At 41.7% G+C, this 17,978-nt stretch overlaps 1 protein-coding gene across 1 annotated transcript; it reads right to left on the bottom strand.

The window, feature by feature from the left end:
• Positions 1–616: 616 nt before the first annotated feature.
• GTSF1 (gametocyte specific factor 1) lies at positions 617–17,450 on the bottom strand. The gene is made up of 8 exons (XM_004601566.2): positions 17,417–17,450; positions 14,916–14,960; positions 7,508–7,608; positions 5,261–5,387; positions 4,496–4,579; positions 3,972–4,035; positions 2,635–2,729; positions 617–649 (listed from the first exon to the last, which is right to left on the bottom strand). Exons 2-8 carry the CDS (start codon positions 14,929–14,931, stop codon positions 633–635), a joined length of 504 nt encoding a protein of 167 aa, XP_004601623.1. The 5' UTR covers positions 14,932–14,960; positions 17,417–17,450; the 3' UTR covers positions 617–632.
• Positions 17,451–17,978: the final 528 nt, after the last annotated feature.

The following is a 17,978-nucleotide window of genomic DNA, read 5'->3' as shown; positions in this document are numbered from 1 at the left end:
CTTCATAATAGTCCTGCCACAGCAATGTGCTGGGTAACCTCAGACAAGACAGCATTTGAAGCTTCAAATTTAGCTCTGCTATGAATTTCACCTGGCGACCTTAAGGAACAGCCTCATTCATTAAAAATAAAAGTTGGTCCTTTCATATAGATTGTAAGGTTCTGCTAAATCTACTTCAGTTAAGATCAACAGATATCACAGCAAGCTTCTAAGAGATCCAAAAGTGCTCATTAAAGAGTATGAATGTTTTGATGAGTGTCAAGCTATACTGCACAGGAAAAGAATTGCAGAGCAGTGAAGCACAGCTGTCTGATTAATCTCAGTCCATAAAAGAGGTGTGAGAAATCTAGAATGCAACTTTGATAAAAAAAGAAAAAAAGCAATGAGTTTTAACATTAGGGAAGCAACTTGGTATGTTAACGGAATTCTAATTTAACTAGTAAATGCCTCTTCATTAGTGTGTAAAGCCATCACAGAGGCTATAAACTTAAAAAAAACACATGCATACACAAAGCTTTAATTTGGTACCGTAATCTGAAAGAAAATTGGGCCCAAATTGCTTTATGTCCAGTTAAATTCAGCTACCATCTGAAGACAGAATAAAGCAAACACTTACTTGATGAGATATTCAGTTACTGTGCATTTCCATCTATAAAGCAGAAATATTTCAAAATCAATACACCATGTCAAATGAAATTCACCCCATTCCCTATTCTTACTAAGCACAAATGACTTATTCCTGAAAGTATATTGAATTATAATATAAAAGTTAAAAATTTAAAATTACTCATTGGATTCTAACTCAACCCGGAGAGAATCTTTTACCAAACTGTTTTGGCATTTGGTGGTCTCCTTTTTTGGGAAATATAAGAATCTAAACAAAAATGTCTTTCTTTATTTTTTAATTTTTTTGCCACATCTGGCTGTGCTCAGGGCTTACTCCTGGTTCTGCACTCAGGGATCACTCCTGGTGGGTTCATAGTACCATATGAGATGCAGGGGATGTAAGGCAAGTGCTTTACCACACTGTGCTATCTCTCTGACCTCATATTAAAAAATTTCTTTTCTAGTGCCTCACATATGATAAGCATGTGTTTTACCACTGAGCTATATATCCCTGGTATTAAGGGAAATTTTTCTGGGGCCACAATGAATTGGGATTGGCAGCATGAAAGGCATGGATGCTATAATTCCTGCACTGGCCTCAAAAGGGAAAAATATTGCAATACAAGGGGGATTGAAATCAGGGTCTTATGCATGGAAGTGCGTGAATGCTGTCACTAAGCCACATCCTTGACTACAAAGGGAAATGTTTTAAAGAGAATCCCTTAGTCACCTAAAAAAATAGCTCAAATAAAAACAAAGAAATCAAGTGAGGGCCAGAGCGAATAGTATAGTGGGTAGGGCGTCTGCCTTGCAAGCAGCTGACCCGAGTTCAATCCCTGCATCCCATATGGTCCCCCAAGCACCCCCAGGAGAAATTCCTGAGTGTAGAGCCAGGAATAGGCCCTGAGCATCACTGGGTGTGACACCCCCCCAAAAAAAAAGAAAAAAAAAGAAATCAAGTGAATCTGAGTCAATTCCAAAAATGTTTAAACATAATAGTAATACTGTGAGGATTTTTTTTTTTTTATTGAATCACCATGAGCTACACTTACAAAGCTTTCATGTCTGAGTTGCAGTCATACAATGATCAAGCACCCATCCCTCCACCAGTGTACACCTTCCCCACCAATGTCCCCAGTATCCGTCCCCTCACCCCCACCCCACCCCACTCCACCCCTCCCCCTGCTTCTCTGGCAGACAATTTCCCTCTTATTCGCTCTCTCCTTATGGGCATTATGGTTTGCAATGCAGATAATGAGAGGACATCAAGTTTGGTCCTTTATCTACTCTCAGCACACATTTCCCATAATGTGAGACTTATTTACCAGAGTGGTATGATACAAATTTGGCACAAGTTTGTATGGTAATGGCCTTTGCAAGCTAGAGAAGACCTGCAAGATTTCTCTTTATGCTGCTTCTGACTTATTTTTCTCTACCCATTTCCTTATAGGTACTTGAAATACAATTTCTAATCCCAAATATCCACAGATTTTATACCTTGAAACTCAGGGATGATTTCTCCTAGCCAAAACCAACCACTTTTGGGGGGCTTCTCCTGACTCAGTCACTCCTGATGGGCTACTAGGCAACAATGGAGTTAAAGCAGGGGCTCCTACATGCAAAACATGAACTCCAGCCCACTGAATTATCTCTCTGGCCTTTCAACAACCTTTAAAAATTCATCCATTTTGCTTTTTGCCTCTGTAGATCTAACCAGATTCTCATACATGCAAGGCAAGTAAGTGCTCTACCACTGAGTTACTTCTCTTGCCTTGATCCCCAAATTTACCCAAGCTATTGGATTTCAGTGGTCAACCCTTCTTGAAATTATTATTTTGCTTCTGTGATGTTGCACTTCCCTACTCACAATTTTGGGTTGCTGATGAGATGCTTAGAGTGCAAAATTTAGAAGGTGCTCAATAGGGTTATGGCAGTTCAAGGTTGAACATTCAAAGTTAATGTTCTTGAATAATCCAGACCAACCGAATTAAGCACAATGTAAAAGCATGTAACCTCTATTTCACTTACTGTTTTTCCATGGCAGAACATACGGCAGAGACTTGGGAACACGCATGCCTGAAGCCAGGTTACTCTTATGTTCCATAACAATATTGCTTGCAGGGCTGCAAAATGAAAGATGTAACTATGTTAGCTATCTATATTCTTTAGACAGACACACACACAAGACAATCAAAATGTGTTTTTCATAATTTTACATTTCATATACTCTGAAATGTAAACACGTTTCCATCAAAACATTCTTGTAATTAGAATGATTATCATTTCTCTGAAAAGCTCAATGTTTTGTGCAGGAATTAAGATAGGTCTATCTACTTTCAGTTTCCAGAAATTGAGATAAACAAGCAATGCCATCTACTGTTCAGTTGTATGACAGGCTCATCAACTCACTCAATAAATATGACATAAAATAACCAAAGGCATCAAATCTCAAAAAAAAAAGGTAAAATTAAAGTTGTGCCAATGGAATTCATCTATTACTTTTTCTATCTTGTGCATACACAAAATAAAATGCACTTCAGCTATGATATAAAAAATCTATTTTGGAAAGAGAAAGACATTTAACATTTCATTTCTCCATTTTCTAATCCAGAAATATTTTTACTTTGTTTGAAACATGATTTGCCACTATCTTCTAAGATGGGAGACTGATTAATGAGTTTGATTTTTGTTTTGGTTTTTGGGCCACACCCAGCAGTGCTCAGGGCTTACTCCTGGCTCTCGATCAGTGGTAACTCCTGATAGGGCTCAGGGAAAAACCTGGGCCAGCCACATGTAAGGCTTACCTGCTAAGTATCCCTCCCGCCCCTAAAATTACTTTTCTTCAGATATTAGTTACTCAGAGCAAAAATTATCTGTGTGGTATAGCTAGAGAATTTCCCCTGAAGTATTAAAATAATGTGAACATAGTGAAAGAAAAAAAAAAACAACTAAGACATACCATGTCTGGCAGTACTGTCTGCTTTACTAGATTTTAAGTTAGTATTTTTGTGTTCCCATAGTGAATAATGTATCACACAACCTTTTATTTTGTTTGTTTTTTAATGCTTTTGGGGTCATATCTGGTGGCTCCTGGGGGACCATGCAGTACTAGGAATTGAGTTTGGGGGGTGCTACATGGAAAGCATGTGTTCCTGTCCTTGAGTCATCTTCTAGTTCAACACAAGCCTTTTGTAAATGAAATAATAAATGGAAAAAAAACCCCACTATCAAAACACTACCTTAAATAGTTGCCTTACCAGCAAGTAACATCATTAGGGAAACAGGTTATTCATGCTTTGGGGGCTTCTTTTAATAATAGAGTACACCAACTTTGGGAGATAGTGCTGGAAAAGAGGGCAATTTACCTGTTGTTTCCACAGTAGTTGGCCGTGCCCCAGACAAATGGGGTGCTGGTCTGTTCCCACAAATCTGCCAGAAGAAGCAAAATATAGTTTGTGGTATTACTTTGTAAGACAGTTAGCTCATGCTAGTTGAATTTGTAAGATGTAAAACAATATACCTAAGTTTTACAGGAGCAAGTAAAAATTGATCAAGTACCCTGCCTAAGTGACACAGTAGCAGAAATTTAATTGAAGGATATAAACACCAGCCACATAAATAATAATAAACGTGCCTAGTAACAACCAAGCAGATGGTACAGCACAATTTATGGAAAAAAACAGATGTAAAGAAGTGCTTTTTCCAATCAAGAAGGATAGGCTGTTCTATGTGTCTGCACAGTGATACAAATGTACTTGCTTTCGGGGCCAATAAAAATAATAAGGCATTTGGAACAACATGGTATGTTCATAAAAAAGGGGAATATTCCTTCTGTCTTAGCAAATGAACTGAAACTTAGATATTTTGTGAAGATGTAGAAGCATTTCACCTTTATCCCAGTCTTCATCGCAAGGTGGGCACTGCCAGGTGCTTTCAGCCACAGTCTCTTGTCCCAGGTTTCTAGTTTGGTTCACTGCAAGTCAATGGAGATTATGATGTAAGAAGAGGAAAGTGCCAAGTTATTATGTTTAAAGGGGTTAGTGCTTTATAAGCACTTACAGAACAGTCTAATCTAACTTTCGGAAAGAACTGATGGTATCAAAGCTAAACAGTGATTTTACTTCCCTGACAGAAGAAAAGCAGAAACAAAGATGGTTACCACATTTATGGCAGTAAAAAGATTTTTTTTTTGGTCAGTAAGAAGACTTTTTAATTATTTCTTACTTAGTAAGAAGAATCAGGTTGTTCAGAACAGAAAACAACCTGACAGACACATCTAACATTTTGCTTTTGAGATAAATGTTTTAAACACATAACAGTATTGCTATCTGAAATAAAAGGCAAAAAAATCAAGGCAAGAATATAGTATAACAAGAATAGTACATGGTGTAACAATAATAGAGTACAGCAATATAGTATAACAAAAATTGAAGGGACTAATCTCTAGCACGGAAACATTATTATTATTGTTTTATTATTATTATTATTTTCTGGGGTACACTCACTGATGCTCAGGGGTTACTTCTGGCTCTGAACTCAGGAATTACTTCTGGCGGTGCTTGGGGACCAATGGAATACTGGGGATCAAATGCTCTATCCACTATATATCACTTTGGCCTCATAGCACTGAAACATTTTGACTAATCAGTCTTACCAACATCCTGCTCAATACAACTTTTGTCATCACAGCTTGAGATATGATGACTTATTTCAGCCCGAGGAACCTGGTGGCGGGCATTGAAGGGACAAGTAGCCAATTTGTTTGCAACATCAGGATGATTCTGTGTAACAAAAATTAAGGATCAAAAAAAAAAATTAAGGATCAGTTCTTTGGATTTATTAAAGTACAGGGGCTCAGGTTTACTAAATAAATGGCTCTCTAAAATCCGTTAGTAAATTAAATAATCCATAGTTGAAAATTAAGTGGGAATTATTTACCACTTGTATGGGTCATAGATATTATTTAAAAAAAATGCAAGCCTGTTATAATTGTAGACAATACACACACTGGGGCTAAAGTGGCTCATATGGAGCTCAATAGTGATTTAGGATTCAGTATCTGAATCCTATTTTCTCTCCTGTTTTTATTTTATATTTTGTTTTTTGGGCCATACCTGGCATTGCTCAGGGCTTACTCCTGGCTCTACACTGAGGTATCATTCTGGTGGGCTCAGGGGACCCATACGGGGTGCCAGCATCAAACCCAGGTTGGCTGCGTGTAAGGCAAATGGCCTACCTGCTACTATTGCTCCGGCCCCTCCCCTCAAGAGTCGTAAGACTTAAGTAGCACTTAGTTGGGCAGAGTTCTCTGAATGTCTTTTAAAGCTGATATTCATGATGAATAGCAAAACTAAAACACATTTATTCTGCATTGCAGCAGTGCGCTTCCTACTGAAATACAATAGTGCTGGCAAACAGCTATTGGAAGGAAGCTGTAGCAGAAGAGGCAAACCAATGATTTTTCAGATTAACACAGGAATGCTTACAGTAATGATGCCTGAAATGAGGCTCTGAACGATTTGACCTTTATTTTGGCTATTTCACTAGAGGAAAGCCTAAATGGCAGAGTCTACTTTGCTGACCAAGTCCTTGTTTTAAAACAAAACAAGAAAGCAAAAATACCAAAATTCTATGTTAAGTAGACCAGGAATTAAATTTTATTAGAAGCAAAATATATACAACAAATGATATTCAAAAAAGTAAAAATAATGTGAAGTGAGAGAAGGTTGGAGAAAATTGTGATTTTTCTCCATGATTTTTGTAAGGGTTAACAAAGCATTCCAATGTGACCAAAGATTATGAGCATAAAGAAAGGGAGGTGTGATTTTTTTTTTTAAAGGTTTGGCTCCCTTTCCAATCTTCACCCCTAGGAGATGTTTGAAAATCTAGAGAGGAAGTTGTGGTAGTATTTGCTGATTCATATTGCCTACATTCAACCTTATGAGAATCCTTGCTCTAGCTCTTAAAAAGAGCTAGAGAGGCTGAGGAGATAGCTCCAATAGCTGGAGAGCACACACCTTGAATGCAGTGACCCTGAGTTTGATCCCTGGCTCTGCATGGTCCCTGAGCAGTACCATACATTGCTAGGCTCAAGTACTGTTTGAGAGACCCCTTCTTCCCCTGAAAAAATAGCAGCTAGAATACTCAGCAATGGCATTCTAATAATGTCTTCAGAACTACAAGAGAAACCCGTTTTAAGTGATGTTCATACATACAGGAATTTTATGTGGTTTGGTTTAAATACCAAAATCATTTTCAAGCATAAACCTAGATAGAACTTTAGTCTCTGTATCTGAAATCTGCATTCTAACAATCCGTTCAAAGTGCTTTAATTAGTTTTTCAGCATTAAAGCAGTTTACATCAGCTAAGTCTACAAAAGAATGATCAGAGAAAAAAACTCTGATGAGTACTTTTTGCCTCCAGATTGCTTACTTTTGAAACTTGGAGAAACAGAGTTATTTTTAGGAATAATCTTTTCTTGGGCTATGCTCTAACTGTTTAACTTCTCTAAAATTTCTGAAGAAAAATGGTCAGAAGTGTATTTTGGTACTGAATCCTTATCAGGACAATAAATACATTAAAATTACAAGGCAACAGAGAGATTTCCTTGCTAGCAAAATTGTTTCCCATTTTATAGAGACACTTCTATAGAAGATTATGAAGGGTGCTTTGTTATTAACTGGGGGATAAAAAATAAGAGAAACACCTTATCTACTCAAGAAATAAACTCCAATTCTGGCATTCAATTAGAATATTTATAGTAAAATAATTTTTATTTTACAAAATTAAATTTAAGTTTACAATTAAAAATTTATAGTGAAATAGTTTTTTATTTGAAAAATTTTGCTTTTTGAAAAATTCAGGAGAAAATTATAGGAAAAACTGAAAACAATACCCTACCTTTCTGCACTTGATAAGATGATAAGGAAATCTGCAGGCCCTGATCTGGTGATTTTTATCATAGGGGCATTGTAATAGCTTTTCGGGGTCCAGGGAATCGACTAAAAGAGAGAGAGAGAAAAAGAAATATAAATAGAAAGTTTAACAATCTTGTAAAACTACAGTACTCCAGGCACAATGCATTTTTTTCAACAACAACTATAAGAATGGCACCAGACAGTTTCAAGATAATTTGAAAAAAATTTTAAGGTTGACAACACACTTAAAAAAGGAAAATGTAGAGACCGGAGCGAAAGTACTACAGAAAGGGCGTTTCCCTTGCACGTGGCTGACCTGGGTTTGATTCCCGGCTCCCATATGATTCCCCAAGCACCGCCAGGAGTAATTCCTGAGTACAGAGCCAGGAGTAACTCCTGAGCATCACTGGGTGTGACCCAAAAAGCAAAAGAAAAAAAAAATGTAACCGAGACTATACAACTGTTATTACCAAATCTTATTAAGTCCAGCAAAACCAGAAAATTATGGGTTGGGGTATTCTTTGGTTACTGGGCCACATCTGGCTGTGCTTGGGGCTTAATCCAGGTGGTGTTCAGGCAAACATATATGGAACCGGTTTCGAACCCAGGCCAGCTGCATGCTAGACAAACAATCTACCCTTCTATACTATTTTCCTAGCCCCATGGGTTGGGGTCTTAATCCATATTTATATATATTTTTATTATATTACCCTCACTATAAAAAAAGAAGTTATGTGAAATGATATTTTTTCTTTTAATGAAAGCGAAAATTTAGACTCCTATCTCTTGTTGCCCAGAGATTCTGGGCACACTGAGGTTTGCAATAGAAGTTTGCAATAGATGGTGTCAGTGGGCAGTCCACTGCAGTGAATCCAAGAGCAAGGGGGAAAGGCAGTGACTGGTCAGGAACTCAGACTTATTTAAAACTACCCTTAGAAGACTATATTTTAAAGTTATTTCTATAGTCCAATATTAAAAAATTTCCTTTGGGATCTGAGTTAGTTTAATGGGTAGGAGTTTGTGCTTCGCATGCAGAAGAGTCTGGCACTGCATGGTCCCTGATCTGGGAGTGACTGTAGGGGTAGCCCAAAACCAAAATACAAAAAGAAAGTTTATCTGAATGTATGAAATATGTAAAGCTACCCTACGTTACAATATGTCCAGAATGAGCACCATGTTTTAACACATATGGTTAAGAAAGGGAAATGAAATGGTTAAGCATATTCTGAGTTTGCTATGAGGACAAGAGGCAACCTAATAGATCCCTGTTGCTACCAGTAAAGGGAATGATCAAAGTGAAATAAGACAATTCACATTTGATAAGAAGCTTATAAAACCAGGAGACTGCTATGAAAATCAGAAGCCAGTAGGGGAATTGAAACAGACAGCTTCACTGGGAAAGTGGTAAACATGGAATAAATTGCTACCATGATCATGATGCAAATGAGCCAGAAAGGTGACTTGAAGGACAGAATGGATAGGAAGGAAAAATCTTACGGAAAGGCAGGCTTATTATGGAAACTAGCCTCATTCTGACCAGCAATCTTTTCAGATGTCTGAAATTTCAAGGAGTTTACAGACGATATTCTTTGCAGTTTCCTTTCACCGAATACATTTTACATTGGCAAATGTTAGGCCATGTCAGCAGCTGACAAGCTGGATATACCTTATGATATGTACACATTACACTGCTTGTGCAATAGCAGATGTCAGAATGGATAGTGGTAGTTTTATTATGCTTTACTACTTTAGTCTCTGGTAACTTGGATCTGCTTCAAACTGGCTATTAAAATTGAAAAAATAATTTTAAAGAAAAATTTTAGTGTTGAGGAAGACATGATCAGAATAATCATTTTAAATACAGTACATCAATGTTAAGTATATTCACATTGTTGTGTAACTAATGTTCAGAACATTTTTTAAATTTCTGGGCCAGAACTGGCATTTTTATAGGCCAATTTATTAAAAAATTTCTTCTGGAGTCCTAGAGATAGTCAATGGGCCAGAATTCATGCTTCGCATGCAGAAGATTTGAGTTTGGCAATGCTGATTCTGCATTCATGGACTCCTGCTGGGCTTGGGAACTGTATGTGGTACCAGGGATCGAACTCAGGTCAGCTACATGCAGGGCAAGCATCCTACCTGCTGTCTATCATTCCGAACAACTAAGAACTTTTTCATCTTGCAAAACTGAAACACTACCTACTGAACAATTACCCGTTCCCTCTTCCCCCAGACCTTGGCAATAAATATTCTTGTTTCTAAGAGTGTGACTATTCTTGGTATCTCATTTAAGTGAAATCATATAGTATTTTTTCTTTTGTGATCAACTAATTTCACTGAGTTTAAGGTCTTCAAGGCTCATCTAGCTATGTTATAGCATGTGATAGGAATTCCCTGTATCTATTTTGCATTTCTTTTTCAACTTAATAGGCCTTGGAACTCCTGTCATACACTAAATACTTCATTGAAGAAATAAATGTACTACTTTCTTTTATTTTTGGGTCACAGCCAGCAGTACTTAAGGGTTGTACCTGGTAGTACTGTGAGCACCATGGGGAGCTGGGGATCAAATTAGGGTTGGTTGCATGCAAGGTAAGCACTGTAATCCCTGCAGCCTTTCTGGCCTTTCCAGGTTCAGATTCAGATTCTTTTATTCCCTCTCACCCCCTGCCCCGACAGAAGGGGAAGATTGAAGTATAACACAGTATTAGGGAGGGGAGTGGATTTGGTTTTGGTCCACAGCTAGTGTTGTTCAGGGATTACTTCTGCAAGGGCTGGGTGCCAGAGATCAACTTGGGTCGGCCGAGTATCAGGCAAGTCAGTGCCTTTCTTGAGGTACTATCTCCCTAGCTCTTTCAGCTTTTTTTGGTCCCTTCTCTATCCCAACTGCCTTCTCCCCTGGCCCTTGAGGCAGGCTTCCAACTGTGGACCAATCCTCTGGCCCTTGTTTCTACTGTCCTTGGGCTTTAGTCTTGTACTATGTTTTTTATATCCCACAAATGAGTGCAGTCATTCTGTATCTGTCCCTCTCCTTCCGACTTATTTCACTCTGATGGCTGGAAGGGATTGCTCTGGATGGGAGATGTATGCTGAAAGTGGGTAAAGGACCAAACATAATAGCATCCCAGTATCTGTATTGAAAACTGTAATGCCCAAAAATAGGGAGAGAGAGATAAAGAAGAAAAGTGCTGTCATAGAGGCAGGCTGGGGGCCGGTGGGCTGGCAGGAGGGATACAGGGGGTATTGATGGTAGGAAATATACAGTGGTGGAGGGATGGATGTTGGAACATTGTATGACTTAAATCCAATCATGAAAGCTTTGTAACTATATATATCATGATGATTTAATTAAAACAAACACCCCCCCAAACAAAACTATTAAAGGATGTTGGAACATTATATGACTAAAACCCAATCACGAACAACTCTGTAATTGTGTATCTCACAGTTATTAAAAACAAAAACACCTGTTATAATCAGGGATTGGAGTGACAGAACAGGGGGTAAGGCACTTGCATTGCATATGGTTGTGTCAGCTATGACCCTTATTTGTGTCCCTGGCACCAAATATAGTCCCGAGTATTGCCAGATCACAGAGCTAGGAACAGCCTAAGTATTCCAGATGTGGACCAAACTCTCCCACCATCCCCAAGCCAAAACAAACAGCTGTTATATTTAATGCTGTGATTTATTCTAGAGTATACTTTTACACTGTATGACTGTTTCTCTTGGGCAGATAGCTAAAAATGCTATAATGAAGGAGTATGTTTTTAAAGTTGTAAATAGTGTCAAACTGCTTGGCAAAAAGAGTTTTTGGTTTTCTGGGATATAATGGACCCTGTAGACAAACTTTCACCAAAAAGGTAACTCAGATGTTCCACAAACTTGGTTTAGTGCCTTGAACCCATGGCAAAGAGTGGAAAAAATTTCATGGAAATAAACTTAACAAAGTATTATTAGCTAAAAGGGATAGTCCAAAGTATAAGTATATTCTTTTTTTTTTTTTTGCCTTTTGGGTCACACCTGGCGATGCTCAAAGGTTACTCCTGGCTCTGCACTCAGGAATGACTCCTAGTGGTGCTCGGGGGACCATATGGGATTCTGGCAATAGAACCCGGGTTGGCTGCGTGCAAGGCAAACACCCTACCTGCTGTGCTATCACTCTAGCCCCAGTATAAGTATATTCTAAGACAGTGTTTCTCCAACAAAATCCCCAGGTATAGAATCATTGTTAAAATGCAGATTCTAATTTGGTAGGTATGTGACATGGTCTGAGATTCTGTCTCTCCTTTCTCTCTCTCTTGCCACACAATGGCAATATTTAGATCACCTCTGGATCTGTGATCAGGGATCACTCCTGGCAGGGCTAAGGGGACCACATGGGATGTCTGGGATAAAATTTGACTCAGCTGTGCCTAAGGCAAGCACCTTACTTGCTGTACCATCTCTCCGACCCAAGACCGTCTCCATTTCTAACAGACTCTCATGTGATATTTTCCTCAGAAAAAAAAATTAAGGATAACAAAAGTAAACTTTGAGACATAAAGTGGGAGATACTGCTTTCTAATTAAGAGTAGTAAGCACCCAAGACAAACCAACAAATACACTTATCTCACATGAGGATTTCTGTTTTTTTTTTTTTTCTTTTTGGGTCACACCTGGCGATGCATAGGGGTTACTCCTGGCTCTGCACTCAGGAAATACTCCTGGCGGTGCTTTGGGGACTATATGGGATGTTGGGGATCAATCTGGGTTGGCCGAATGCAAGGCAAATGCCCGACCCACTGTACTATCGCTCCGGCCCCAGGATCTCAGGTTTTAAGTAAAAGTACATTTTTGATTTTGGGATCACACTCAGTAGTGCTGAGTGACTATGTGGTGCAGGGGATTAAACCCAGGACTCCATTAGGTAAAACAAGCATTCCAGTCTTTTGAGCTACCTCCCCAGCCCTTAAATAAAAATACTTTGGGAGAGATTAAGGGGATGGGAAAGGAGCCTTATGAAAGGCCAAGGAGAATGAGTCTAGATCAGTTTCTTATTCTCATTTCCTTCTTGTGGCCCACCCTGTTCTATAGGTTGGTCCCTTATTCTTGTATCAGGCCCCCTAATTTATGCCATTTTCACCTGTGAATCACTGGAATATCCTGGGTGCACAGGGGATCCTATGATCTCTTAAGAAATGCAATTATAGGGGCCAGAGTGATAGTACAGAGGGTAGGACACTTGCCTTGCATGCGGCCTAACCTGGGTTAGATCCTGGCATCTCATATGGCTCCCAGGCACCACCAGGACTAATTACTGACTGCAGAGCCAGGAGTGATGTGAGCACTGCTGGTTGTGCCCTCTAAACCAACCAAATAAAGACCAAAAAAATATACCAAATTGCAATTCTAGATCAAGGATTCTCAAAGTGTGATCCTTAGATTGGCAGAATCATCTGGGGACATGTTGGAGATGCAAATACTCTGGTTTTAAATCAGTTGTAGTTTTGGGGGTGGGGTTCAGCAGCCTGAGATTTAACAAGCTCCACATGTGATGTGTTGTGTGCTAATATTTTAGACTGTTCTATTTTTTGGGGGGGAAGGGTCACACCTGGAGATGCTCATTGCTTGACCTGGTGATGTTATTTCTCATGATACTGAGTGGACCATATGCAATGCCGGGTATGGGATTGGGGTCAGTCACAGACAAGGCAAATGCCTTGCTCCTGTACTATCTCTGGCCCTGATATAGAAATTTATAGTCTATTTCCAGGTAGTCTCTTAAATTTCGTGATCAAGACACTCAGGACTTTTCCTTGAAGATATGATGGGATTAAATCTTTTAGGGGGCTCAAGAGATAGTGTATGCTGTTCAGGTGCATGTGGTCAAGCTGGTTTGATTTCTGGTGCCACATGGTACCCAAAGCATTGCTGGGTGTAGCCCTGGAGCCCCCAAATAGGGTAGCCTACTACCAGGGTAGCCTTAGTAACTCATGGCATTCATTACAGGACCCGTAGAGCACTGTACTCTTGTGTGGTTGCATTCAACTAGTGGAAAATTTCAGGAAAGGTCCCAGGCCTTCTGAGCTATGCTTGGGAAACTTAACCCCTGAAATAACAGAATATATTTTAACTGAAACTTAACTAATTATAAAGAGATTCTGAGTAAGATAGTAAAGTAGAAATAGCCCTTACTGACAAGTTTCATCTGCAAGCACCAATCCAGATTTCCTCAAAACTCAGGACCCAGACACCAGTTGGGTATCATCCAGAATATAGAAGACTCTAGTTCTGATTCTGTCTCTAACTGTGAAGCCTCGGTAAATCAACCTAGCTTCTACTTTTTACAGTTGTTAAATTTGAATGTTAAGTGAAATAAATTTTTATGTAATTCTTGCTCGATATTGTGTAATTCTCTATGTGTTCTTCCCTTTGATTTTTGGGCCATCTAAAGTATCCATATCAACGGGGTATTAAGAATGTTCTCTAGGATTTTTTTTTTGGCTTTTTTAGTTACAACCAGTGATGTTCATGGGTTACTCTTGGCTCTATATTTAGGAATTACTCCTGGTGGTCCTCAGGGGACCATATGGGATGTCAGGAATCGAACCTGGGTTGGCTGCATGCAAACGCCCTCCTTGCTGTACTATCACTCTGGTCCCTCCCTAGGATTTCTTTAAAAAACCAAGGCACATCAACATTATGCATACCAAAATATTCTACGATATAAAAATAGATTATTATTCCTGGGATATTAACAGGATAAAACTAATGTATAGCTATATGTACTTGTTAGTACAGGGAAATGGTTCAAGTGTTAGATCATAGGCCAGGCATGTGGGAGGCTTTAAGTTTGATCCCTGGCACTGCAAGCCTCTTTAAGCACCACTGGGATTTGCCTTGGGTCAGTGGGGACCCTTTATTTAAAAAAAAAATAAAGAAAGAAAAGCCCTGGACTGAAGAGATGGTTTAAAGGGCCAGAGTATATACTTGTCAAGCAGGAGGCCCAGTCCCCATATCCAGCATAGCGTAGTCCCTCAAGTACTGTTGGGGAAAACCCCCAATAAACAAACCAGGAATTGCATCTATGTGTTGATGGGTGTGGCCCCCAAACCAACCAACCAAAAATAAATCCTAAGAAACCAAAAATACCTTGCTTAAATAAAAACAATTTAACACAGGAGTTTAAAACAGTTGAAGTTGAAAGACCTGATTGACTTTTCATAATTCGATTTACATTTCAAGTAGATTATTTCAAGTTTGGTACTTTTTTGCATCATTACCACACAGAACTTTTCTCAGCAGCTTAGGGAGAAATGAAAATCTTTTTCAACACAATCTTGTCAGAGATAAAACTATATGTAAATAATTTAACTTATTTTCTAAAAGCAACAAGAAGTACATACTGTAAGTTTCTTCCATGTTGGAAATGAAGAAGCCAAATCCAAGTGCTGGAGGAGAAAAAAAAGGCAGTGGGTCAGGGAATCAGAAATAAAATATAGGACATAGTAGTCTAACAAGTGAAGTTGAGCTGGAATTAAAGCTACAAAGTTCAACATAAACCCCCTAGTATTGTTCTCTCCCCAAAATATTTTTTCCCTTGTAAGCATTCTTTATTCTGAAGCATTTTAACACCATTGCCTAATTCACACACTCAATATATTCTAGGACTCACATAAGAATTAATAAAAACCAAATATGACTTAATCTGACTTGAGTGTATTCAGGTAAAAAATAGTCAATCTATTTTAAGTGCCATTACAACAGCATATTTTGTTTTCCGTTTATTAGTGTTTAATGCTCTTGTCACTAGAGGAGGTAAATTCAGATCAAAAGAACAAAATACAGGAACAGGGAACTATTCTAAGAGTTCTCTCAAGTTCTTAAAAATATAGAATAGGGGCTGGAGCCATATACAGTGGGTAGGATATTTGCCTTGCATACAGCAAATCTAGGTTCAATGCCCCAGCAACCCACAAGGTTCTGAGCCCACTAGGGGTGATCTCTGAGCACACCAGGTGTGGCACCCATCACCCCGCTCCAAATACTGGATAGGCATCTTGTCAGTCTTGCTCCCCCACCCGAGAACGCTGGAAGCCCAAATCAGTCGGAAAACACCACATCCATCTAATGCACAGAGACATTCGAGTTGGCCATTTCTAGGGATTTTTCTCCCAATGACTTAAATATGATCAAAAGTGCTATACTCGGGGCTGGAGCGATAGTACAGCGGGTAGGCCCGTTTGCCTTGCACGCGGCCGACCTGGGTTCGATTCCCAGCATCTCACACAGGTCCCCCGAGCACTGCCAGGAGTTATTCCTGAGTACAGAGCCAAGAGTTAACCCCTGTGCATCTCTGGGTGTGAAGCAAAACAAAACAAAACAAAAAACAAACCCCCAAAAAGTGCTATACTCTTGAGCTTCCCTCCTCACTAACCCTGTACGCAAAAGTGATACTCATTTTATTATTATCTAAAAACCAAAAAACGTTCGCTTTTCTAATCTACCCGCCTTTTTTTTTTTTTTTTTGGGAGGGGGCACTCCAGGCTGTGCAGGTGCTCCTGGCAGGGACTCAGGGGGAATAATACGGAGTGCCTAGTGTCACCCCACTAGGTCCCTGCCCACCCTACAATCGATCTGACCCTCGATTTGATTACTTAAATCTCTCTAGCCAGTACTCCTTTCCTCTACCACCGCGGTAAACTCCGGAATGTGTGGGCGTTGGAACTGTCCATTTTCCGGAGAAGTCAGAAAAAAAAACCAAACAAAAACAAAAAACAAGTCTGTCCCTGATGGGCCACAGCTTAAATAAACCAAGAAATGGATCGGGAGCCGCAACTCCCGACACCCCTCCCACCTCTCGGCGCGGGGCGGGGCAGGGCAGAACGAAATGCATCCGAGACCCGCCGGCCAGGAAACTTCTGGAAACTGGCTCACTGTCTCGACCGCGACGCTCCTCCGAGGCCCCTCCTACAATTCCACTTCCCTCCCCCCATTCTATGACATAAGCGGCCTTGGAACTTAAGCCACCACGTCCCGGAGACCAGCTGGAACTCGAGGCGAGCAATTGGCTGCCGAGTCCACTTGGTAACCCCCACCCCCCACCCCGCGAAACTGTCGGAAAACACGTTCACGCTTTCCGCGTCTGGCTGGAGAAATCCCGCCCCCCTATCTCCCGACCTGTCCCCCCCCCCAGCCCCTCAAGTCACATGATTTTTCCTTAACCAGAGGCGAGGCAAAAAAAAAAAAAAAAAAACAACGCACAAACGGGGCGTCTGGGTCCCGCTGGCTGAGGGCGTTGGACGGTGACCCGCCAGCGAGTCAGTAACTGCCGCGACGCCCCGCTAGCCTGGGGGCAGAGAAGGGCCGAGAAGAGCCGCCCCTCCCCCACCGCAAAGACTCGTTATCGCCCAGGAAGCGCCCTGGAACCCCGAGTTTTGCCGTTCAGTTGCGTCCCTTTAAATCTCTTCCACCTCAAACTCTGCCCCCCACCCAGCCGCGCCTGCTGTCCCCCTCCCCTTGTTCTAGACACCGGGGGGGGGCGGGGGGAAATGGCTCAAACTACCCCCCCCCGTTGACTTTTTTTTTTTTTTTTAGCGGGGGCGGGCTGGGTCTGGGCTCCGAGAACGGGGCGCGGGGGGCGTCTTTGAGGGCGGGTCGCCGCTTCCCCCGCCTCGCTTCAACCCCAAGAGATCGAAGCCAAAGAGACTCGGGAGGGGCGGCGGGGCCGAGGAGCGCGGGCGGCCGTCGACGGGACGAAGCCGCCGTGGCGAAGCGGCGGGAGCCCGCGCAAGGCGGACGGCCACGGGCGGGAGAGGAAACGCTACTCGGGGGGTGCGGGTCACCCCGGCCCACCGAAGGCGGCTTGAGGGAGGCGCCCGGTCCCGGCCGCTCCCGCTCCCCTCACCTGCGTCGAGACACACGCTCTCCTCACGGTAGCCTTCGCCCCGCATCCGCGCCCCAGCAACGCTCACTTCCGGCCCCTGACGTCAGGGGGCGGGGCTTCCACTTCCTGTGACGCAGGGCTCCGCCATGGCGGCGTGCAGCCATGGCGAGCCTCCGAGTGCTCCCACTTGTGCCCGTTCTCGGCAGCGCTGTCTCCCGCGGGGGGGCTCTCCCGCGAGGCAGATGCCCACCCCTCGGGCCGCCACCTGCTGGTCCAGCCTTGGGGGGCCCGGGCTGGCCGCTAGGCCTCGAGTAGGGTGGCGCGGCCTCGGCGTGGTGGCCGCCATTTTAGAAATGATGGGACGTCCCGGGAGCCCTCGGGGGGAGGAGCCGGGTGGGAAGGAGGCCTGTGTGGGTTGGGGGGTTGGAGGGGACAGGAAAATTGTCGTGGGGGAGTGGGGGGGTGGGCAAAGCAGCACACAGGATTCAAAAGCCCATCACAGGCCGAGCTGGCGCTTGGGGGGGGTCTCGTGGGCAGAAGGGGAGTTTTCGAGGGAAGAGAGTGGGCAAGGCCAGGAGGGCGG

The sequence above is a fragment of the Sorex araneus genome, chromosome 2 (assembly GCF_027595985.1).
Source record: "Sorex araneus isolate mSorAra2 chromosome 2, mSorAra2.pri, whole genome shotgun sequence".
Lineage (NCBI taxonomy): Eukaryota > Metazoa > Chordata > Mammalia > Eulipotyphla > Soricidae > Sorex > Sorex araneus.
This window is presented reverse-complemented; position numbering and strand designations above follow the sequence as displayed.